Below are 26,195 nucleotides of genomic sequence, written 5' to 3' on the forward strand. Positions count from 1 at the left end.
ATTAATGTTTTGTGTTGTTCATTTGTTGTCCCGTGTTTGTATACACATCATACAGTATATACAGTACATATGCATATAATCACCCTTTATGATCCTTATGTTACTGTATATATTTTTTATTATAGCAAGTGTGTTTGAATTATTTGTTAAAAAGTGTCTGTCACCATGGCTTAATCACAACACAGAGAATTTGAAAGTGCTTATGTGCACAATCACCAATTTATGAACTTTATTCACTCTGAATTATCATCACCATCTACATAATTGGTTACACCGGGAGGAAAGTGCTGGGTTGCCACACAGAGAAAGCTTCAACAGACAGAATCTCTTGGATGTAAATTAAAATAAAACATTTCTTTCTATAATATTTTTTTTTTCTCTTCCTTAGGTAGCCCAGGACCTCAAGGTGAAAAAGGAATTACAGGATTACCCGGACAACCAGGTCTGCCCGGCCAACCAGGAAGGCCAGGTGAGCAACTTTAACTTGTAAAGTTTATGTTAATGGATTCGCTCCAGCAGACCCCCGTGACCCTGTTTTAGGATATAGCGGGTTAGAAAATGAAAAATGAAAACGTTCATGTTAATAAGAGGGCAATTTTGTATTAAAAAAAAGAGTTTTGCAAAAATGTTTTAAACTTAATTTTCAGTGGCATAAGGTAAAATATTCTTTAAGTTACAGCTATTCAGACTTGCCAGATGTCTTAAGCACAAAAATCACTGCAGTATATATGAAATTAGAGCACGCACATTTTTCACATTACTTTGTGGGAAGGATAATAACAATTAAGGTAAATTTATTTTTATTATAGGGCTTGCTACTGTAACATGTCTTTCTAACATCATTTCATTTTAGCTCTCAGTTTCCTCAGATATGAGCTTTTTTAGTTTCATTACTGCCTCCACCCTCCATTCTCAATTGAGATAACAGGAAATTTAGTAACTTTACACAAGTAGCTGAAAAAGATGACCTAGACAAAAATGCATGCTGGAAGCCCTGTTCTTTGTGTTCCTGGACACAGAGATGTAGTGTGAAAAAAAAGGTAAAGATAAAAACATCTCAAAAACAAAGAAATTCATATTAATGATTCAAATTATAAACATATTTTTTAATCAACAGTTGACCACCAATGCTCTAATAATAACCATTAAGTGTCAAAAAGAGGCATCCAGCTTAAGAACACATCACAATTCAATGATTAATTTCCCAGGAAAGGTTGTGTCTGTGTTTATCTGAGTAAATGTGTCACAAACTATCTCTTTACATACTGTCGCTGAAAAGTGTTTATGCATGTTTGTTCAACAGGAGCATACTGGTATACTCCAAAGGCAGCTGTGCAGCTTGTGAACTGCTGTCATATACTTCAGTAAACCTAAAGCGCATATCCCATATGTATGCATAGAAAGGATTGCCCTTTCGTTCATAAATCAGGGGCAGCATAGTTTACATATGGACTTTACTATCTTAAGTGTGTCATGTACAATGCCTATACAACAAAACTATTCATTTGTGTCTGTATTTCTTCTGTCAGTCCTTATCAGATTTCTTCTATCAGTCCTTATTAGTGTAGTGACATGTTACTATCTTAAATGTACTTATTGGGTGTTAACACATTCCAGAAGTCAGTTGTGAGTGTGAGCATATTGGTTCTTAGTAGCGGAATTTTCAGATTGTGTGTCATCTTGATAAAATGTTTTCTATACTGTAAAAACTGTTACAGTGCTATTTGGAATGTGCTACCCTATCTCAGGATAAATAATTAGCTGTTGAAAGACAAAAGCTTTTGCCATATTCCACGTTGTCTTATTGTATTATCGCATATACTATCTGTGAAGTTTCCTCTGACTGCCATTCTTCACCATGCTTTTCTTGCAGATGTGAGCAATTGGGGCTCTCAAAAAGTATTCCTAAACCAAGCAGTCACAGTTATGGGAAAGGATGTTTTATTAACTAATGTGCACAATGTAGGTTTAACAAGGATTAAAAGAATTCTAATTAAACAAACAGCAACAACTATTGTGGCTACCTCATTGGGAATAACAAAGAAAAACTTACAGGTCCTTCCTCTCGGACATATTGTTTTATACACTTGCTCACCTACAATTATAGCCAAAAATTATTTCTCTCCAGCATCTTCTCTACTTTTCCTCAAGGCCCTAGTCCTGATTTATTTCCCAATACCTAGTTTGTTGGTCATATGGCCAGGAATATCCTTTAAAGCCTGGCCATAAATTGCTTCTAAGTATTCCCAAGAAATTCCTTCCATGGTCCCAGATATCATATAGGAGCCCTCTGGACATAACCAAAGGACTCCGTCTGGCAGCCCTAGTAGCTCCAAGCATTTATGAAAGGTCTTGACCACCATCTAGTAACTTGATAAGCGTGATACTTAAGAGGGAGCCAAAAATAATGCATAAGAGACCCCTGTTGCCTACATCTCTGATCATAACCTGATATCCACCAGTGTGTTTATTTTACATATGGTAATTCTATACTGTATACCACTTTTGTTTTTCAAAATAATATGACACACTTTGCAAGGAACTTTATCATCCTCTGGCTAGAATTCCTCCCAAATCAAGCTATGTTTTGAATGCTTAATTTTTGCTGAATGATCATGTCTCAGGTGGGACATGTTTGAAGTTCTGCTTTTTAGTATTTGAATTTTTCTACTGTTCTACTTCCCTTTATATGAACTTCTTTTTAACCCATGAAAATATTAAAGGCATATTAATGTACATTCTTCAAATTGTTTAGTCATCTTATGTGCATCCTGAAGTTGTTGGGGGAATCACTTGTATTACTGTAAATTACTGTGAATTACTGGATGCATCAAAACTAGAGCCATTTTACTGATGCAAATGAGTTGCTGCATCAGCTCTCATACAAGCAGATATATTATGTTAGCACTACATTAGATCACAATGGTAAAATGACATGGTAGTAAATTGGTGATGTGCTTTTACAAATGTACACCAGGTATCTGTTGCACACTTATTTTCTTAGGCTGTTTTGTGGGGAATGGAGCATGAGATCAACAGGCGGATCGGTGCGGCATCCGCAGTGATGCGGGCTCTGCATCGGTTTGTCGCCTCCCTGGTGAGGTGTTCCGGGCACGTCCAACCGGGAGAAGGCCCCAGTGAAGACCCAGGACATGCTGGAGGGACTATGTCTCCCGGCTGGCCTGGGAACGCCTCGGGATTCTCCCGGAAGAGCTAGAAGACGTGGCCGGGGAGAGGGAAGTCTGGGCCTCTCTGCTCAAGCTGCTGCCCCCGCGACCCGACCTCGGATAAGCGGAAGAGGATGGATGGATGGATGTTTTCTGGGGTATTTGGGCTCATTTGGGTACTTTTAAAGCAAAATGGCAGCCGAGAATCTGACAAGGTTTCACATATGCATTTAGTCTTGTCTTTTTATGGCAGAATTGCAGCCACATTGTAAATTTGGAATAGGATATCCTAATCTTGCTTTGGGAGCTTTCACACTTGTCATCTTCATTTAACCCAAAATAAAAATGTGAAAGGGATGTATTATTTAACTTATAATTTGAACAGATTTAGTCATTTGTGTAGATTATCCAATGATCAACAGCCCTACACTATTCCTTCTCCATAAAATGAAACCTAAAGCTTTTCATGGCAACCAGTTTTAGAACTCATCAGTTAACTAACTGATCCCAAGTTGACAGCAACTTTTTTTTTTTGAGAAATTCACTCAGATAGCCTGCTCAGCGCCCGTCGCTCTGCCACGGATGTCAAACTGTCCAGCTCTGTGCCTACAATAGAGCCTGCCTTCCTCACCAGTTTGTCCAGGCGTGAGGCGTCCCTCTTCTTTATGCTGCCTCCCCAGCCCACCACTGCGTAGAAGAGGGCACTCACAACCATCTGATAGAACATCTGCAGCATCTTATTGCAGATGTTGAAGGACGCCAGCCTTCTAAGGAAGTATAGTCGGCTTTGTCCTCTCTTGCACAGAGCATCAGTATTGGTAGTCCAGTCCAATTTATCATCCATCTGCCCTCCCAGGTATTTTTAGGTCTGCACAGTCACCTCTGATGATCACAAGGTCCGTGAGGGGCCTGGGCCTCCTAAAATCCACCGCCAGATCCTTGGTCTTGCTGGTGTTCAGGTGTAGATGGTTGGAGTCGCACCATTTAACAAAGTCCTTGATTAGGTTCCTATACTCCTCCTCCTGCCCATTCCTGATGCAGCCCACGATAGCAGTGTCGTTGTGAACTTTTGCACGAGGTTGGATGGTGTTGAAGGTGCTAGAAAAGTCCAAAAACATAATTCTTACTGCACCACTGCCTCTGTCCAAGTGGGAGAGGGATCAGTGTAGCATATAGATGATGGCATCCTCCGCTCCCACCTTCTCCTGGTATGCGAACTGCAGAGAGTCGAGGGCGTGGCGGACCTGTGGCCTCAGGTGGTGAAGCAGCATTTAATTATGTATTATTTATTTAATTAGTTACGTTAAATAGTAGATTTGTTTTAGTTTGAAAACTAAATCCACGCCACCCATTTTTACCTCACACTTGGGTTGTTTTTTTATAGGTGAACCAGGTCTTCAGGGCACTCCTGGCATTCCTGGAGCTAAAGGCCAACCTGGTCAAGATGGAATCCCTGGACCATCTGGAGAGAAGGGAGACCAAGGTAATTCACAAAGCAAATCTTTACAGATAAATATTCTGATGACTGCAATGTGATTTAAGCCGTGATTACTGGGCCTGTTCTTCTGCTTTATTTAGGTTTAGCAGGACGAGGATTTCCAGGAGCATCAGGAGCAAAAGGAGAAAAAGGTAAGGCTGATAATGTAACTCTCATGTGTGTCTGTTTTAGTGATCTGTGTCTACATTTAAAATTATTTTACCCAGGAGTATCAACATATCAAAAATTGTTTGTTTATCTTGATCCTAACCAAGTGTTGTACTTAATAGATTTTTTTGTAAGTCATGTCTAAACCAGGATCAGTTTCTAGATTTATTGAAAGACTTGGGTGAATTAATTATAATCTTATCCTTAAATTTCACATTTTATCTGTTATTTCAGTTATAGAATGGGTGGAGCAGTGGGTAGCGCTGCTGCCTCACAGTAAGGAGACCTGGGTTCACTTCCCGAGCCCTCCCTGTGTGGAGTTTGCATGTTCTCCCCATGTCTGCGTGGGTTTTCCTCCCACAGTCCAAAGACATGCAGGTTAGGTGCATTGGCGATTCTAAATTGTCCCTAGTATGAGTGTGTGTGTGTGTGCCCTGCCCAAGGTTTGTTTCCTGCCTTGCGCCCTGTGTTGGCTGGGATTGGCTCCGGCGGACCCCTATGACCCTCTAGTTAGGATATAGCCGGTTGGATAATGGATGGATGAATGTTCTCATTAAAATGTATTATATTTCTTCCTTGGTGTTATGTCAACTTAGTGGCTTAGTGCTTTGTGAAACTACAAAGGCAGCAACATTTTCATATCAGCTGGAAGAAAAGAAAGGATAACCTGCTGTGTTGTTGAGTATTTTTAAAACTCTTGATCAAAATAAAAATAATTCTTCAGGTCTGGCAAACATCGCTAGCTTGTACTGTTAATTCCAGTATTTTTTAATTTAACTCGCTTCAGTTTTTTTGTCTCTCCCTTTGTCTTTAGACAGTTGATTGAAATGAGAATGATTGCAATATACCAACTTTAAAATTCAATGGAGTCCAGACAGGGTTTCAGACTTTTTTGCAGGAATCAGTCAGTATTACAATCAGCTACAATTTTTTAACAACCACTTGTTGCCTGCAGTCAAGAAGACAGCCACTTCTGTTTCTCTTGTTTCTTATCTGAATGAGCTGACTATTACTATCAACTACATAAATTTAATCAATGTAACTATGAAATATTCACCTTTGAAGCCAGGCTGTTACTAAATTACATTCAGAGATAAGCATCTTCCAAAATCTAGATATTAATTAGTCAGAGATTAAAAAGCATAAAGCAGACAAACCAGGAAAAGCAGAGATATACAGTATAAAATATAAAGAAAGACAAGCACAAAAACGATCAAGCAAAAAGTCAGGAAGACTTTTAGACAATCTGTAAACATGCATATCAATGAAAAAGGCTTTCTTTTATGTATCTGCAAATACAATGACAAAGTGATGAATAAATACCCTACTCCTTTTAACTCTTCCATTACAATACTACAGCATGTCCTGTGTTCCTATGCAAACACTGTGATAAGTAGGACCGAAGATGACAATTACCAAACGAAAACCTCGGGCATTCAGTGTCCATTGTGTGACATGAACATGTATGAACTAAAATTGGATATCATAGCAGAGTGGTATTTTAATCAAAATATATCAGCAACAGCTAGTTACTAAATGATAAATTATAGGTAATTGTGTCACTTCTGTCCAATTTGTAGACTCCTCTGAACATTCTGTATTAATTCTGGCCTTGCTACAGTGTTTGTTAACTCCTACTGTAAATACAGATCTTATTATATTCGCTTAATTTTTTGTTTTTCTAGGCTTGCAGTTGTTTATCTTTTTTTAATTTTTAAATGTTTTGTAAAGTTCCTTGTGATGGCATGTAGTGTGACGCATGTGCTAGGTGTCAACTTTGTACAGAATGCCCATCACTCACAGGGCAAACACATGAACACACACATACCAGAGCAGTTCAGTGTTCCGGAATCTCTTCTATTAACACTAGAATCCCTGAAGCCTACAAAAAAAGTTGTAATGCCAGGCCACCTTAAATTCCTTCGCACCTCTTCATCAGTATCTTTGTTTTGCAAATGTGTCAATCAGCATGCAGGCTGCTATCCCATCCCCCCACCTCCGCAGCTGAAATGAGATGCAAAATTCTCAGAGCTCAAGTCTGTTTATCTGGGTGTGAGGTGCCTGGAATTGTATAGGATAAATAATATTTCGTTATTTGGAATACATATATTTCATGTGTGTTCGGTGTCTAGAACGATCTGGGTAAATGTAAGAAATGCAAAGCAAGAAATGTTGAACACATAACTAAAAACAAACATTTTTCATTTCATAGTACTAATTGAAAAATGTTGACGTGAAGTGTATAATGTGTAAAGACCGAAGTCCAAATACAAATAAATCCATCCATCCATCAATTTTTCAACCCGTTGAATCCGAACACAGGGTCACGGGTCCAATCCCAGCCAACACAGGGCGCAAGGCAGGAACCAATCACGGGCAGGGCGCCAACCCACCGCAGGACACACACACTCACACCCACACACCAAGCACACACTAGGGACAATTTAGAATCGCCAATGCACCTAACCTGCATGTCTTTGGACTGTACTTTCACAAAAGGTATAACAAAACAAGTGTGCCTTTATTTAAGAATATAACTGAAGAAAAGAAATTATTCAATTTACATGTTGCTGTCAATATTTAAAAACTGAAACCCATTTATCAATCACATGGCTCGGTTAGAAGTAAGAACGGCTGCTTCTAAATCAAGAGGTTGTAGGTTCGATCCTACGTTTTCCCCACATTTTTCACTTTGAGTAGTGAGCTGTTACTATTATTATTATATAATAAAAAGATAATTTGATTTTAGTTTGTAACACCCATTGTACATTTTTGGATATCGAGGAAGGGATTTAAGTAGACACACAAACATTGGTGAGGGATGGGATAGCAAGCTGCTTGCTGCCTGTGCTGGTTGACACATTTGCAAAACAAATACGCTGATAAAGAGGTGTGAAGGAATTTAAAGTGGCCCGGCATTATGTCTTTTTTCGTAGGCTCCAGGGATTCTAGTTGTTCCTGCCTTGACAAAGCAGGAGAAGATAAAATGTATTAAAAATTATTTAAATGACTCCCGACTCCAGTTTATGATGTATACATGACAGATGCATAACCATACAGGCAAAATGAATGAGACACTAACATTTATTTCTTTAGCAAGTTTACTCTTTACTGCTTCTACATTTGTTGATGAAGTCATGTAACACCCAAAGCTGTCATCACTTCTTGTGTATCAAGGCCTTTTTTTAATTGACCATTCTTTAAGATGCGGCAGTGATTTATTACTTTTCTCTTTCTTCGACTTGTAACCGAGTACAATGAAAATGGTTACTTTTATTGAGGCTGTCTCTTTTTATATTTTTCCTGGATAGTTAAACAAAAAATCAGAAGTTTTATTAGCCTGTATTCTTAGTTAGACTATACCCGAAATAATTTCAAAATTTTCCAGAAATAGGCTCCAAGGTTTTCATGTGATGGTCAAACAGACAGACAGACAGAAATTATATACATATTGTAAAGCCACCAGGGTGCGTACATCCACCCACCCCGGACACACACAGGCAGGACACAGGTTCAGCTCAACACCCATATTTATTTACAGTAAACACGTGGAAAAATTACCAATACTGCAACACATCCATATACAGTCCCTTCTTGCCACCAGTCCACTCCTCCTCAGGCTTTGTTTTCTTCCTCCCAACTCTGGCCATTCAGTAGAGTGAGGTGGCTCCTCTTATTCAGGTCCTGGGAGTGTTACAGGTGGCTCATCAGTATTACCTGGAATCACTCCCAGGTTTGCTGGAGGTCCTCTATAGGGTTCTGCAGCTCCCCGTGGTGGACCCTATGGAACCCAACAGGGCTTCACCAAACTTCAGATCCCGACATGCCCTGCGGGAATCCGTGGTGCCATAGTTGCCTAGGAGGGCTGCCCTCTAGTGTCCCAGAGTAGGCATTGCCTCACCAATGCCCTCTCCCCTGGTCCTGCCACTGTGCATATATAATGGGTGTGTGTGTGTGTGTATGTATGTATATGTATATATATATATATATATATATATATATATATATATATATATATATATATATATATATATATATATATATATATATATATATATATATATATATATAAAATGAGTGTAGAGTAAAGTTGAGGAAAATAAGACTTCAATAACATCCTCAGCCACAGCACATTTACATCTATTACAGTTAATTTCTTTAATATAGTACCTTCCTGTTCATGGATTTTAATATAAACGCTTACACATATTGAGAAAGGTTAACTTTAAAGGTCAGTGTAATTACTTTATTATTAATTTATGCCATGTGTGTTATAGTCTTTCATGTCATAATGAATTAGATAAAAATGGGCAAGTTTCTTGGGGCAGCTCTTATATCACACAGCAGTCTGTCCTCTTTATTTGCTATCTCTCTCTCTGTGTCTGTTCCATGGGTAGTTTTTATTGCTTAACTCTTAAGATCTTTTGCACCATCAGTGGAACATCCAGTAGCCCTGTTTTGAAGGTGATTGGTCTCAAAAGTATGTTTGTTTGCTGAAAGAATAGAGAGATTTTATAGAGTTTTTTTTGTTTTTCTGTCCACCCTGGCCATCGGACCTTACTCCCACCTCTTTAAGTGTTTCTCTGAAATGTCTTCTTGTAACAGAGATCTTAAGGATATCCTTGTAACAATGAAAATAACTAATTGAATGCAGTTAAGAAATATTTACAATGAAGAAAGAGTAACTGATTATAAATACTTTAGATTATAAGAGGAGTTTTCAAGCCACCACCCCAATCTTGGAATGAATGTTAAAGAAGCCATGGTATAAAAAAACACAGACTAGAAAAACAAAGCTTTCTTTTGGTTATTCGAAACTTGATAATCCACAATTTGTTAGATAAAATGAATAGCCACTTCACACCTCACTAAGCATTCCTGCCTCAACTCCAGTACCATTCAATTTTATCTCTGGACTTTCTTTATCCCAACAATGCACTATTGACCCATTTCTGTCTCCCTTATTCAAAGATCACTTGACTTCTGTCGCAGAAGGTATTTTAGTCTCCTTCCTGGGGTCATTACTGATCTTGGAATTACATCCTGGGCCAGGAAAGACCCTATAGTTGATCTGGAAACACCAGGTTAAAGCACCTTCTAATGTATGTCAAGAAGACAAGTCACCTTGGGCCTTGGCCTAACAACCCAATCGGGTAAGAACTGGACCGACAATACTCATTGTCTTAAAGGGAGGAAAAAGAAAATATAGGAATTTTAAATAAAAAGGCTAAGAATTTTGGAAAATACATGACCTGACCTTAAGCACTGAGTGAATTCTTGGCGGTTGGATTACTTTCATAAAGTAAATCCAATAGAAAACACCCCCTAGTGACTCACTTTGATTTAGTGGTGCTGACTGAATATATAACTTTGTGGCTAGCAGTTCCTTTCCTTGGCAAATAATGACTCCATTGCCTGAAGTATATTAATTTTGTCATTAACAGCAAACAAGGCCAGTTTAGAAAACCAAATTGTTTCTGACCAATTTTTACTATCTTCATTATCATTCTTTATCTCTGCCTTCCACAATATCCCGTATTTTAAATCCTAAATTAAGTATAGTTAAACATCTACACAGTCATTAATGAAATACTGTTAGAGTGCAGCCTTAACACTATAGTGCTGTAAAATGTTATTTGATAACTATTAAAAAATATGAAAAAACATTGTTTTAGGGTCTGAAGAACAAATGACCTGATAATCCTTCAGACTTGCCTTTAATGAATACTTCCTTTTTCCCTATTATTTTAAAAGGCCTCAAAGGAGAACCTGGCCTTCCTGGCAGACCTGGCAGCCCTGGAGTACCAGGTATTAAAGGAGATCATGGAGTTCCAGGACTTAAAGGACAGCAAGGTTTCCCTGGCCATCAAGGTCAACCAGGCATACCAATGCCAGGGCCAAAAGGTGAACGTGGGCAACCAGGAAGCCCCGGAGTTCAAGGTAAGCAGATTCATTCAGTAAAGAGAGTTGTGTGGGCTACTAGCATTGATTCATTGGAAAATCTTTTTCATTCTGTTGAAATACTGGTTATTGCTGTGTAAAGAATATTGATGGTACTAATAGTACACAATTTAAAATGAAGATTGATTGATTAATGTAGCAGTTCATGGGAAAAATTCTCATAGTAGAACAAAAAATATGTTTCCCATATACACTAACTCTAAAATAATATTCCTGATCTACTAACAAACATTCCACACTGTGATTGTTATGTAAAAACTTAAAAGCTAATTCTCCACAATACAAAAATTCACAACACTGAACCTTAATGTTTATAAATTCCAAATAAAATTAGTTCTTATATTTTATTCATATATAAGTAGTGGTATGTATTAGTAGTTGTTATTCAGGTAATCAGCTAGACTTGTCTAATTGTAATTGTAAATAAATTTACATGAGGCCCTAAGGTCAATACCCCTTCCCTAAATATATCATAGACCTTGAGTTCTATAGATTTAAAGAACTTCCATTTTGAAGAATCTTCACAGGAAATGTGAATACTGAAGATACTAATGAGTATTGATGAATAACAAGCTCTTTTTTTTCATTTATTTATGCATTTTTTTATTAAGTACACTTATTTTTTTAGGTCTACCAGGGTTGCCAGGGTTGCCTGGACTGGCAGGAGATGCTGGAAGTAAAGGGGATAAGGGAAATCCAGGCTATCCTGGGCAACCAGGGCCTCAAGGAATAAAGGGAGATCGAGGTTCTCCTGGAATTATTGTAAGTTACCTGCCTTACCAAACTGATTACAGGTAGTTAAAATAACCTTTCCCTTTATCATCCCATATAAATAGCTTTGCTAATTTACAGATTTGTCTATAGTAAAATAATTTTCCTTTCAGAGTTATGCATTCTTTAGGTCTCAAAAATAATTTATTGTACATAGTAGCCATTGGTCCATTAACATGTTATTAATGTATTCCCCATCTAATGAAACAAAACATTTAACTGAAGACATGAATGTGTTTTTGATTAAAAACTGTTTGCACCCAAAAGCAGTAGCTGTTTTGGTTTAAAGCAGGTCATTCAGAGTGCCTCTCTCAATTGTATCAAATATATTCTGCTAAGTGGCTATGATATTGCATTCTCTTCACTACACTTTCAATCAACTTTTCCTGGTATTATGGGGGCAAGATGCTAAACTGTACATACCATCCATCCATCCATTATCAAACCCGCTATATCCTAACTACAGAGTCACAGAGTTCTGCTGGAGCAAATCCCAGCAAACATACCAGCCCACCATATCCACAGCAACCTTTTTCCAGCTCTTCCTAGTTAATTAGTTAATTTCCAGCCAGTCAAGAAGTTTAATCCCCACAGTGCTTCTTGGGTCTATCTCAGGTCTTTTCCCACTGGGCTATGTCGGGCACACTTACAGGATTGGGCACCCAGGGTCATTCTCATTACATGTCAGAATTTCCTCAGTGGACTTCTCTTAATCAATGTTTCTTCTCCAAGATCTCCTCATGTTGCCAAACTCTTAGCATTTTATAGAAACTGAGTCTTGCTCAGGAACCACATTTTGGCTGTTTGTAGTCACAATCTAATTCTTTCAGTCACAACTTTGACCAAATGTAAGGATGGGGATGTAGAGTGATAGGTACAGTAATTTGAATGGACCTAACTCTAGCTTCACTACCATGATACGGTACAATGTCTGGAACACCACTGTTGCTGCAGTGATTCACTGGTCAGTCTCATGATCTCCGCCACACTCAACTCTGAAAAATATCTTCTGAACCTGTGAAGAGGTACATGATATCCTCCACTTGGGATTTCTGCTCACCCGTTTTGTATAGAGTCGAAGCAACTCTTTCCCTAAGACCAATAAATTGGAGTATGTCTGTATCACCTTCCGCTGTAATTACCTATACTGAATGCTAGATAAATGTCTGATAAAGACAAGAGGACTTCATTGTCTGCAAACATTTAACCATTAGCCTCCCAAACTGGATATTATCTAAACCTCTGCTGTGCCTTAATATCACCTCCATGAAAATCTTGAGCAACAGAGGCGACAAGACCTATTCTTTGCAAAGTGCAATGTCTACTTCGGATGGACTTGTCTAATGCCAAGTATGCAAACAGAAATACCACTTTGTGAATATCAATCAGTAGCCCAGTAACCCCAAACGTTTTTAGCACCTGACACAAGATACCAGAAATTACATGGTCAGAAGTCTTTAACAAGCCCAAAGGCATATGTAAATAGGAATGTACATTTTTCATGACATTACATTACCTGTACAAGTTCAAAGTTTATCCACAGTTTTATGACTAGAGTGGGGTTCACTTCCATGCTCCCACCACTCTTCTGGTAGCCTCTTGAACCCAACACCGTCGGTAATGTAACCAGATGAGCTGGACAACAAGGACACCAAACAAAGCAAGGTGAAAGGTGCAAAGTGCAAACAGTGCCTTTATTTAAAATGAGCCAAATTCAATACCAAAACAGTCTTCAAAATAAAGTGCAGAGGACAAAATGTCACTAAATAAATAAATAATCCATAAAACCAGGGTGAAATGTGGAGGTTAAAATCCAATAAATAAATCCATTAAAACGAGGTTAAAACAATGGCTGGAAGCAGTCCTTTATAAAAAAAATACCCGGTGCCTTTCTTCCCCTGCTTCTTCCATCCAGGCCCTGCAACAGGGGAGTCGCCCTACCTGCAGATGCAGCTGCCTTCCACACTGGTCCAGTAGTCTTCCGTCCCCTGGCTACGTAGAGCTCATCCAGACCGAGACTCAGGATCAACAGTGACCAGGACGCTCACACTGGGACTTCCACCTCCCAAGCCTCTTATGCCAGCTGCCTTCCACCGTGGTCACTCCTGCTCCTCTGCAAAACTCAGCAGGATTGACCCAATCCATCTGCCCTCGGGTGCTGGCCAAACACCCTGTTAGGTCTCACTTCCCAGCTGCCTGCAATTACCAGCGAGCTTGCTCTTCCTGCACGCTCGCTCACACCTGCACTGACTCTCAGCCTCCAATTTCCTCTTCTTCCTCCTCTAACCTCTGTTCTCTTTTCTGATCTTTCTTCTCTCTGCACTCACGCTTCTCCTATTTATAATGAGGACGTGGCAGGTGCGGTGATTAGCAATTCCTGGCATCAACCATGGACATGGGTGATCCCACACCTGTGCACTTCAGTGTGGAAACGCCCAAGCGCATATTGTGCCTGGGAACCACTCAAGCTACACTACTAAGCCCCCTCTAAAGCTGGTCTTTTCTTTTAAGCAGCTATACCATACCACTTCCTTGCTCAAACATGAACTTTCCCAAGTTGATTGAAAAATGAGATTTCTGGAATATCTGCTCTTATTCCCTTTAAAAGTTTAAACCATCACCTCCAATATAAATTATTTTATTGTTGATTGTTTTTAACAGGGCAATCAAGGTCTGCCAGGTTTGAATGGACAAAAGGGCGAACAAGGACTACAGGGTGTTCCAGGGTTCCCAGGTTAGTAAGCCCTGACTACACTGCATGCTCCTGACAGATAATGACTAGTATATATCTTGAGACAGTGTTTACTCAGAAACTAAATATGCTTATGGGAAAAGAGCAGAGAGTTTGTCTGTTAGTGGTCAGGCTTATGATGACGGTTGTGTGATCGAGAAATTTATTGATGGAGTTGGAGCAGTGTCTAGACATGTAGTCATAATAAGGGGACTCGGCGCACTACCTCATGGAGTGCCTTTGTTAGGGTCATCATGGAGGATGTAATGCTGACAATCCACGTATGCTGAGATCTGCTGGTTGGGGAGTCCAATATCCAGTTACAGACAGTGGCACTAAATGAGGATCAATATATTCAAAAGAGGAAAAAAATATGTTCAGGAGAGGATGTGGGGTCAGAACCAACTCTGTACTGGGCACCAGTCCATCTCAGGACATGCACGATTTAAAAAAAAAAAATAGTATCAGGGAGATTTGATTTTGTTTAAGTCACTGATGCAGACAAAATACAATTAAAAGCAAATATTTATTTCACCATGGCATTCTGTTCAATATTTTAGCCGGGATTGCAGCAGGTGATGTAAGACCTGAAAAGTTCTATCACTGTTTTATTTATTTTCTCTGGATTCCCTGAGGCTTTCCTGTATGTCCTTATTCAGAGATGGGACATTATTGCCTAATCAAAAGATTTGGTTCAGTCACATTGCTTGCCTCCAAGCTGTGTCTGAAATTTAACATTGTTTCAGCAGAAGTGCTTTTTAAGGCTTCACAAGTAAAACAGCAGATCTGTATGTTATCAACAATATAATCTCCTTCTGTTAAGGCACTTACTGTACTCAACCTGATATTAGCTTTGATAGTTCATTATTAAATATTTAACAATTTAAAAACATTAAATTAAGTAAGATTGAAAGCAAGTCACATAAGTGTTTTCAATAACAGCAGCTTTATTTTTATCAATGTGTTTTTAAATAACATTCTTAAACCCTCTTAATCAAATCAGGGTCTCAGAGGTCAAAACCTATGTCAGCAACACTGGAGATAAAATGGGAAACAGGCCTGGACCATCACAAGGCCAACTCACACACACAAACACTAGACCAATTTCAGGCCACCAATTAATATACTGTACTATAACACTTTGGGAATTAAAATATTAGAACAACCTTCTTGTGCAAGATATGAACCAGGACGCTGAATTGGTGAATAAGCAGCACTAAACACTGTGCTACTAGGCAGAAGCCTAATTATTTAAAAATGAATTTGATTATAGATATCGGGGCAATTTTAATGCTTCATTTTATCACAAATTACCATAAGATACGGAAAGTTATGCATGCTTATTATGGGGTAAGCAATCAAATATTCTTTACTGTCTCCTGCAAAAGGAGATTTTTCCACATTGCCATCTATAGCATGTATATAAGCAGTAAATAAAACTAATCCTATTAATTCATACATATGTAGTGTTATTTCAAGTCTGTCATTCTCCAACCCGCTATATCCTAACACAGGGTCACAGGGGTCTGATGGAGCCAATCCCAGCCAGAACAGGGCGCAAGGCAGGAACAAATCCCTGGGCAGGGTGCCAGCCCACACACACATAAACACACACCAAGGACAATTTAGGATCACCAATGCACCTAACCTGCATGTCTTTGGATTGTGGGAGGAAACCCACACAGACACGGGGAGAACATGCAAACCCCACGCAGGGAGGACCCAGGAAGCAAACCCAGGTCTCCTTACTGCGAGGCAGCAGCGCTACCACTGCGCCACCATGCCACCCAGTTTCAAATCAGTATATTCTTAAAGTACTTTTCTCATTTCCACTGATATTCTCAGGCTGCTTTTGAAAAATATAGATCAAATTCATTGAGCCATTTTCTAACCCGCTTAGCCAAATCTCAGTTGTGGTGTTTTTTTCCAACTTTGCTAAGCGCGAAGGAGGAACCACACCTGGATGGAGTGCAAGTCTGTCACAAGGTACATTTGCACACACACCCACACTCACTCACAATTGGCCAATTTCGAGCCTTTTGAATTAAGAAAGGAAACCAGAATCGTTTTAGGAATAATGTGGCTAAAAAATGCAAAATAAGATTAATTTAAAAATGCACAAACAATGCAGTCATATTGGTTTTTTTTTATTTCCAGATAGTAGCTATATAAGGAAATGATAAAGCATAAACATATTTCAATAATCTTAGGCCAGATAGAGCCAGAAGAGAGGAAAGCAATGCTGTAGCTTACAGTTTAAATAATAAAAATATAATAATAATAATAATAATAATAATACAGAAGGGCACTGAACATCTCAACTGTACTAAACAGGATGCACAGCTCCATGTGCGAGCATGCTACAGTGCACTGTGGTGTAAGCTAGTATCCATGATATTAATGCCTCATTTCCAAGTGCAGGTCCAGATTCAAGCACAGCTTGATCAAAGCTGCAATGATAAAAACTACTGCCAGAGGACAGCATAGAAAGAAAGAAATGGATGAGACTTTGTATAATCTAATAACAGTGATATGCCATAACTATTAAAATAATATAAGCGGCGTCAGCAGAAATTCACTATGCCAAAAAAAATGGTCTTGGGCTTTGATTTAAATGCTGGGTCCAGCTGAGCTTCTACTATATTAGCAGGAAAATTATTAGAGACTTTACATGTTATCAGTTATTAAATAGCTGTTCAAACTTTAGTAAATAGAGCAGGTATTTACTTTTCCATGTATAGAGCACTGATAAGAAGTAATGATGTTTATTTTATTAAAGACATCAGAATGACTACTGTGTGAAAAGAAGAGAGTTGGGATTACTTTTAGGCTTGCTGCAATCTGATCTTTAATGAACTATTGGAAGGAAATTCCCTTTTGATGTTTGACTAAGGCAAGAAAATTAAACAAAATAAAGATTTAAATGTGATGAGAGCAGATGCTTGGCTATTTACTGGATAGTTTACTGACAAACATAGAAGAAAACTGTGAATTCTAAAAGAAGAGAGTGTTACCTGGCTCCATATTTCATAAACGGACAGTATCTGCACCTGAGTTGAGTATACTTTTGTTACCTGTAAAAAAGGAGATAAAATTTGAGATCTGGGCCCATTAAATGTAACTTACGAAGAATAAAATATAACCCATGTACAAATTTACTGTAAATTGAGTAAACTAATTAGCCAGGCTGTTGACTGAAATTATTAAGTTGCACCCTTAGGTTAAGAAAAAACAACCCACACAAACAGAAAGACCACGCAGACCTAACACAAGGCATGAGCTGGGTAAGGTAAAGTATACAGCTAGATAGTTAAAATGAGTAATTAGAAAAATAGATTTATCCATTCACAGAGCTGTTTTATCCACTTAAAGCTTATCAAGTGCAGGGCAGGAATCATAAAGGTTTTATACTTAGACTGGTAGTCCGTTCACAGGGCACAATCATGTAGGCTCACTCATACACCGCTATAAGTCACTCACTAACCTAATATATACAGTGCATCCTGAAAGTATTCACAGCGCATCACTTTTTCCACATTTTGTTATGTTACAGCCTTATTCCAAAATTGATTAAATTCATTTTTTTCCTTAAGAATTCTACACACAACACCCCATAATGACAACATGAAAAAAGTTTACTTGAGGTTTTATTAAAAATAAAAAAACTGAGAAAGCATATGTACATAAGTTTTCACAGCCTTTGCCATGAAGCTCAAAATTGAGCTCCGGTGCATGCTGTTTCCCCTGATCTCCTCTGACCAAAAACACGATGGTCACTCTGTCAGAGCTCCAGCGGTCCTCTGTAGAGAGAGGAGAACCTTCCAGAAGGACAACCATCACTGCAGCAATCCACCAATCAGGCCTGTATGGTAGAGTGGCCAGACAGAAGACACTCCTTAGTAAAAGGCACATGGCAGCCCACATGGAGTTTGCCAAAAGGCACCTGAAGGACTCTCAGACCATGAGAAACAAAATTCTCTGGTCTGATGAGACAAAGATTGAACTCTTTGGTGTGAATGCCAGGCGGGGAAAATGTTCGTAACCTGCTTTGCTTTACATACTCCTCACTTACAATATGTTACTATTTAATGCTGTCTAATGTCCATACCTATGTCAGTGTTAGTCATCTTATTTTATTTTGAGAACCCACATTAGAACAATCTAGACAAGAACAGGCCATTCAGCCCAATAAAGCTCGCCAGTCCTTAATTCTTCCAAAATAACATCAAGTCGAGTTTTAAAGGTCTCTCCTCCTGTCCTCCTCCTGTCTACCACACTACTTGGTCACTTATTCCATGTGTCTATGGCTCTCTGTGTGAAGAAAACCTTCCCAATGTTTGTGCGAAATTAACTTTCAACAGGTTTCAAAACTGTGCTCCCCTGTCCTTAATGAACTCATTTTAAAGTCACAGTCTCAAGCCACTGTACTGATTCACTTCATTATTTTACACAGTTCAGGAATTTATCCTCTTAATCTTCTTATTTAGCTTAAACTGTAAAGGATCAGCTCTTTTAATCTTTCTTTACTATTCATCCTCTGTAGCCCTGAAATCAGCCTAGTCACTCTTCTCTGGTCTTTTTCCAGCACAGCTATGTCCTTTTTTATAGCCTGGAGACCAAAACCGCATGCAGTACTCCAGATGGGGTGATTTGAATAATAAAGTAGAGCTTCACATGTCAAAAATAAAAGCTTTGTAGAGCATTATGTTTTGGGGCATGTTATTATATACTGACCTTGCATATGAATGATTTGATATGACTTCTGATCTGCCGTGACCTATATTATCATCATCATCATCATCAACATAATCAGATATTACCTAAAACAAAAATGGTCCCCTTCAAAGTGCTTGTGTAACATTAGATGGCTGACACCAATCTTGAGCCACAAATATGCTGCATGACCAGACAGATGCAACTGTTCTCTGCAATGGGTAGAAACCGATCTCTTAAACCATCTGAACAGGAGTAAAAGAGAGTTTGTTGCCATGCTGACTTTTCCCAACATTTAACTCCATGTTGTTATACTTCTGATTTCCCATGCATCTGTTATACAATTTGTAGTATACAGCTTTGGCCACGAATTATCTATGAAATCAATCTCTGTATTAGTATGTCACTTCATCACCTGTGTAATGATGGTTACATGGATAAAAGACATGTTTCCTTTATAGAAATAAGTTGTGAAATAAAGCAGCTTGTTTTGCTTAACACAAAACACTGTGGTTCTGCTAGTGACCTGTATGTATAAATTATACTTGACATGCCTTTTGTTTTCTTTTCATCAGGGCCAAAAGGCTTTTCAGGACCAGTTGGATACAAAGGGGAGACGGGAGATCGTGGCTTTACTGGATCTAAAGGTAAATGATTCTCTGGTTTACATAGTATTGTGAACTTAACTACTTGGTTGCAATTAACCATCAGAAAAGAATTCAACTCTTTTTTTCCCTTTAAAAATGAATATTTTATAGAAATTAATATCTCCTTGTGTTCTATGCGTGCTGTCATTCCCTTATTGAATAGTCATGTTTGGCGTAGTTTAACAAGTTGGAAGGAATATGTGGCTTATTCTACTGTAAGAATTCACATAGCACAGCATGGAACTCATCAAATCACTATTTTATAATAAATAATTAAATTCAAATTATTATCATAAAGTACAATTAAAACTATGTCTTCCAAAACTATAGTAATGCTATAACAGAAAAGAACAAACCATAGTGATAAAAAAAATACACACATACATATACTGTATATATATACTAGGGAGCTCTGCCCCCTGCTCGCTTTGCTTGCCCAACCCCGGGTTTGGTTTTCCAGGTATACAATTTACAGAGATTGTTATTTTCAAGGGAATTGTTATATATGCATTATTTTCACTTTTACTTTAAAACCTTTGTAAAAACAATATTTATCCTTTATTTCCGGCCCTGGAACATTGGTTAAATCTTTGTCTCTTTACCACTTCACATCTTAGGAGATGTGGCCGGATCATATATTGGCATGCTGCTGCTGGCGAGTTGTGTGTTCTGCTTGTCGCTCGTCGTTGTTGTAAGAGCTGGGAGCACATGAAGTGTGTCTGCCTAAAGCATTCCAACAACTGCTAGGTTAGATGCCCGGGAACTTGTGTTAAATTGTTTGTAAGTAGGGCATGACGTGCAAAAAGTCACCGTCTTGTGGGTTTTGCTTCCTAAGGTTGTAATGTCTAGTCTAGTCACCGGGAGTGTGCTACGATCCTGCCACTTCACATCTCGTCCACTCACGTTGTGAAGGGGTGGAGCTGAATGCTCGCTAAGGAGATGCGGACAGATCAGCTGCTGGCTTTGTGCTGCTGCTGCTGAGGTGTGTGTTCTGCTTGTCATGCTGCTCATCGATCATTTAAAAGCCTGTATAGCAGCCGTCCTTTTGTCTCACTGCCTTGTCTCGAGTGACGTTAAAGTGTCTCTCGCGAACGTCAAATTGTCTTCTGAGAAGATCACCTCTCGTCTCCCTCCCAAGATTTCACAAGATTTTTCTAATAAAAGAGCAATATATATATATATGGCGCCCCCTTGTAGTATATACAGTATATTTATATACAGTATATGTATATATAATATAATATATATATATATATACTGTGTACTGTACTGTATACTGTGTGTATATATGTGTGTGTGTGTATATATATATATATATATATATATATATATATATATATATATATATATATATATATATATATATATATATATATATATATGCACGCCCAGCCTACCTAGAAAGGGGTCCCTTTTAGAACTGCCTTTCCCAAGGTTTCTTTTTTTCTTGTCTTCTTAAAGAGTCAAGGCTGTCAAGAGGCAGGACTGTTAAAGCCCATTGCGGTACTTCTTGTGTGATTTTGGGCTATACAAAAATAAATTGTATTGTATTGTATATATTCTGGCAATGACACGTATTGATGTGCCATCCTGAAGAAGTTGGACTACCTGTGCAACCTCTGTAGGGTCCAGGTATGGCCTCATGCTACCAATAGTGACACTGACTGTAGCCAAATGAAAAACGAGTGAAAAAACAGATGAGGAGGGAAGAATGTTCATGGCCTCCATCTGTTAAACCATTCATTCCTTTGAAGGGGTTGTCTCATTGTTGCCCCTCTAGTGCACCAAAGCAGCTGAAACTGATTAACAAGCCCCTCTGCTACTTAACTGACCAGATCGATTGCCTAGAAGTTTCATTGACTTGATGCTGTACTCTGATTAAAAAGTCTTCCTTTAATTATTTTGAGCAGTATACATCATATATATATATATATATACAGTACTAGAAGTAGTAGCAGTGATCCCTGAGGATCCCTATTAGTATCACTTAAATCTAACAAAGGCTTTTTTACCATAACACATAGCCTCTGGTGCTTACGCCAGTTTTGCACCTATCTACGCACTTTACTTTGATCTGTCCCTTGTTTTAAACAAACATTTTGCTAATTTGGGAGTATCATTTGGAATTAGAAAGAAAAGTAAACTCAGGAGGTGAACTGCATACCATAAACTTGTTATATTCCTGTTGCAATCATACCAGTAAATGACTAATATATAGAAACACTGTTTTAAGAAAAAGAATGTTGGCCATTCTGTATATACATTAGACAAGAGTAAATCACTTAAAGCACATAGCTGTCACAAACATCCACTACTAGCAAAAAAAAAAATTGAAGTAATTCACCATTCAAAATATATTTCACATTAATCCGTTTAAAGTGTGCTAAGGATAAATATTACTGAGCAGTTCTCTAATATTAGTAAAACTGATGTAAAATTGATATGTTGCAGCCTAGTCTGCCTAATTGATTGCACTGAATGTAGACAACAGTGCTCTTTCCAAGAAAATATGCAATTCTCATTGAGAAACGGGTTAAAAAAAGATCAAGAAGGCTGCCCAAATAATGCGTATTTCTGTAGAAGACAATTACTTTACAGAGATTTATTATATAAGCTGCATACCATAGGATTTGTGCAAAACAGCAGCACATGTGTTCTTTGTATCACTTGTGGCTAGTAAGTAGATTTTCAAAGTAAGCTTGGTTATCACACACCAGATACTTGTTTTTTTCAATTAGACTTATTTTTTAAGTCTATGCAGCACTAATTTGTGTGTACATGCAGAAATCATCATTATTTTTGGAAATGGTCATCAGAGTGCACACTTATCTTTGTTACATACGTATGTATTAAGGTTTCAGGAGCTTTGTTAGTGAATGCTTTTGCTGGCCAATACTGTATATGCTCCTTTCTAACTGAATGCTTGTCACAGTCTCAAATTACACAGAATGTGTTACTATATAAGAGGAGACTCTTTAGACAGTTTGAATGTTTAGAATATGTTCTCCGTTTTCCTCTGTGTATTTGGCTTATCATCCTTGCAGTCTTTGTGTGACTGATATTTTCATGAAATCTTTTATTGAAATTACATTTTTGATACATTTGAACTGTATTTTTAATCCGATTAATAGTGTCATTGGTTTCTCCCTTACAGGTGCTGTTGGTCCCCCAGGGCCACCTGGACCAACTGTTATTATTAAAGGTGACATTGGTCTGCCTGGTCCTCAGGGCCCACAAGGTCTACCAGGATCGCAAGGTTATCCAGGTCTTAAAGGAGCACAAGGTAGCTAAAAAAGGAGGATGCATTTGATCTGTTTTGTTGTTCTTTAAGTAAATATCTGGACTTTCACTTTGATGCCCACTAACCTAGCACCATAAAGCCTAGTGAAATCTGTGATACCACCTTGTTTGGTAGTTGATAAAAAAAATAATTTAATTTTGTGTGGAGCTGTATGCTAAATTCTTCAGATGGATGTGGAATGATGTTATCTAGACTGTTTACTACTAAAGAATATCATTGCAATATGTACATTTTAGCATACTCACAAAACCTAATTCACAGGTGTGCCTGGAGCCAGTGGTCGACCAGGAGAGGATGGAATCCCTGGATTTGATGGGCTACCTGGAGCTAAAGGAGAACCTGGACCAGTAGGCCCCATAGGTTTGTACTAGAAAAAAAGTTTTACAGCCATTTGGATTGGTGTTAATTAGGTCTGAAAATGAATGTAGAACAGTAGCACTTTGTGAGCATAACATGTGCTGTGCTGCCACAAATTCCAAACAAAACATATTATAGGTTAGAAAATGTGTGGTATCTTTACAAGAATTTGGGTTGGATTTCAAACGACAGGATTCATAGATTCATGCATTATAGCATATCACTGCATTCCTGACTATTCTTTGTAAGTTATGCATACTACTTCTGTCTAGTTGAAGATTCTCAAGTATAACATCTTTTTTTTTGAGGTTCCCTGATTTCACTGTGTGTGATATTGCACTCTTGTAATTGGGTAGTAGTCAGTCTACGTGTTCACTTAATTACATGAAGGAGGACTTGACTACTGCATAGGGCTTAAGTGAAATGAATACAGAAGTATATATCTCCTATAGAACCACGACACAAAAGTTTTTAGTGAGAAATATATAAAGCTATATTACGATCCTGACGGATTTGCTGACTGCAGGATTTATGTCAAGCTGTTTGTTATAGAACTCTGATTTCATTAACATGTGAGTTAAGACATGCCCTCAAGTGCTTAGGTCTGTTTCCAATACGTGTGGAGTGTGTTTGTTGTCCCAGGTGACTTCCAAAGGCTTGCTCACAGGCTTGTTAGTTAGAATGTATTGTGCAAACCTCAAATAAGTATGAAGTGGCCACCTGTCACCCATTGCTGAAAAGAAAAAAAAATATGAATGTTAATTGGAATGAGTGATGCTATTTCTACTTACTTACATAAATTAAATAGAAAGGGTTTGTTAAATGTGTGAGCAACATCAACTTCCTTGCATCTTTTATATTGTTATTTGAATTTTGTTTTTATAAGTAATAGGCAGCATTAGCCACCTGAATTAAACTGGCCATTTGATTTGATTAAGGCTGAGTTTCTTTATGTCGCTTGCATATGTGTATTTTTATTGAACAGATGATTTCCCTGACATGCTGTAAGGTAGTTTGGTGTCTTTGAATTATTTTGGGAGTGATGATGTTCACTCTAGGACAGGTTTTCTGTGTCAACTCAGAGTAGTGTTGTTCTGTATTACCATTATGTATTTTTACTTTTTTCTACCATATCACCTCTATACATGTCATAGAACCTCTGGGGTTCAAGGGCACAAAGAAGATGAGGTTTGAATAGCAGATCTCACAATGAGAAGAAGGTAGCTCTGACACAAAAAAGCAGTCATATAGTCAGAATTGGCCATGACAAACCAAGTACAAAGAACTAGACAAAATACAACTTGAAGTATAAAAAATGCATTTTCAGAAGTATTGTGTAATGCTGTAGAATTGCTGGATTTATGGTGTAGTGGCTAAGGCACTATAAGGCTGCCAGCTCAATCCTTGCCAAAGACTCAGTTTGCGACCATAAGAAAGTTACTTAACTTGTCTGCGCTCCAAGTATAAAAATACCTGCAAATAGTTGCAATATATCTTGATCTTGTAAGTCACCTTGGATAAAGCCAATTGAAATTTTTCAATATTTTTCAAATTATGGAAATCAGATGTAGGGGAAAAATCAAGAACTTTGTCAGAATACAGGCTAAAAGTTTAAATATCAAAAAAGACTAAAGAAAACTACAGCACCAAAACCAGAAATGAAGGTCACAGTCAAAGAGCTGCCAATTTTCTTTTGACTCTCCTACAGTGAAGTTTGTTTTAGATGGATACAAGACAAGGATGCAAAAGCTGTGCGATACCATCTTTTGTAGGTGGGACAAGATGACTTAAATTACCACACAGCCTCCATTTTACATGACTGACGAAAGGCATAACAATAGTAAACAATATTCCATGCAACATTTTTACTAAATGGTGGCGAACATCCAAATAGAGAATACTAAATTGTATTGTCACAGCAATAACGTTACAATAAACAAGTAATAAACAGTACATTAGTCATATTTTATTTAAAAAAATGCAACCAAGCAACTTCCAGTAAACCATAACACAAATTCATAGCTTCAAATGTGGTGAGATGAGTACAGGCAATGCTTTTTGAAAGACATTTTATACAATGGATGTTTGGATTTTCTATTTTTAATCTGATATGGGTGCTATGGATTGTTTATCTGTTTATCAATTATGAACCCATTCATAACTTATATTTACTCAATCCTCATTCATTTTATCATTTACTTTGTGTGTTGTATATACCTGTTATAGGGTAGGTCGAGGAACATTCCATAAAATATGGGAGGTTTCTAATCTCTATACCTGTAGTGCATGGGCAGTCTTGGCATTAGCACATAACACAAAAAAATACCATCAGCACAACATTTAGGGGCTTAAAAGGGGCAGGCTTGATATGGATTGTATTTTTATTCAAGTCCATTACGTATGTACTTGTGTCTTTATGAAACATTTTTCAAGCAACCTTTTGGAGCATTCATGAGTAGACATTAGCAACACTGTGGAGTTGTGTTTATCTGCTCAATCATCTCTACATACAGTATATATAAAGCAATAAAACATCCAGAGTCAGTACCCCAACGTAATGTTGTCCAGCATCCACAAGAGGGGGACAGTGTCCTATAAACAGGGGAAACAAGAAATGCAATGAAAGATGAATGTAAGGGCTAGCATACCTGGTGAAAAAAATGCACAAGAAGCACAAAGACACGTGGCTTTAAGGGTTAGAATGTCCAATGAATAAAGGCAACAAGAGGCACAAAGATAGAGGGATGCACAACGCTATCAAAACAGACGGACTTCCCATTGTACCATTAACGTCATTTTTGTAAGCGGTTGTTTGGCTATGTTAGTATGTAATACTTTTGTTGTGACAGTATTGGAATTAAGCATAACATGTTAATAACCAAAAGACAGAAGCTGTATTCAA

General features: G+C 38.0%; 1 protein-coding gene across 1 annotated transcript in view; it reads left to right on the forward strand.

Annotated features, from left to right (window-relative positions):
- col4a1 (collagen, type IV, alpha 1) overlaps window positions 1-26,195 on the forward strand; it is a 257,790-nt gene that overhangs the window by 215,118 nt on the left and 16,477 nt on the right. Inside the window, exons 39-47 of the mRNA XM_039745916.1 lie at window positions 389-469; window positions 4,552-4,650; window positions 4,746-4,796; window positions 10,567-10,752; window positions 11,402-11,535; window positions 14,206-14,278; window positions 19,564-19,635; window positions 22,790-22,918; window positions 23,198-23,296. Of these exons, the coding sequence (XP_039601850.1) occupies window positions 389-469; window positions 4,552-4,650; window positions 4,746-4,796; window positions 10,567-10,752; window positions 11,402-11,535; window positions 14,206-14,278; window positions 19,564-19,635; window positions 22,790-22,918; window positions 23,198-23,296 (924 nt within the window). The remainder of the gene's footprint in view (window positions 1-388; window positions 470-4,551; window positions 4,651-4,745; window positions 4,797-10,566; window positions 10,753-11,401; window positions 11,536-14,205; window positions 14,279-19,563; window positions 19,636-22,789; window positions 22,919-23,197; window positions 23,297-26,195) is intronic.

Source organism: Polypterus senegalus, chromosome 2 (assembly GCF_016835505.1).
Source record: "Polypterus senegalus isolate Bchr_013 chromosome 2, ASM1683550v1, whole genome shotgun sequence".
NCBI classification, from domain to species: domain Eukaryota; kingdom Metazoa; phylum Chordata; class Cladistia; order Polypteriformes; family Polypteridae; genus Polypterus; species Polypterus senegalus.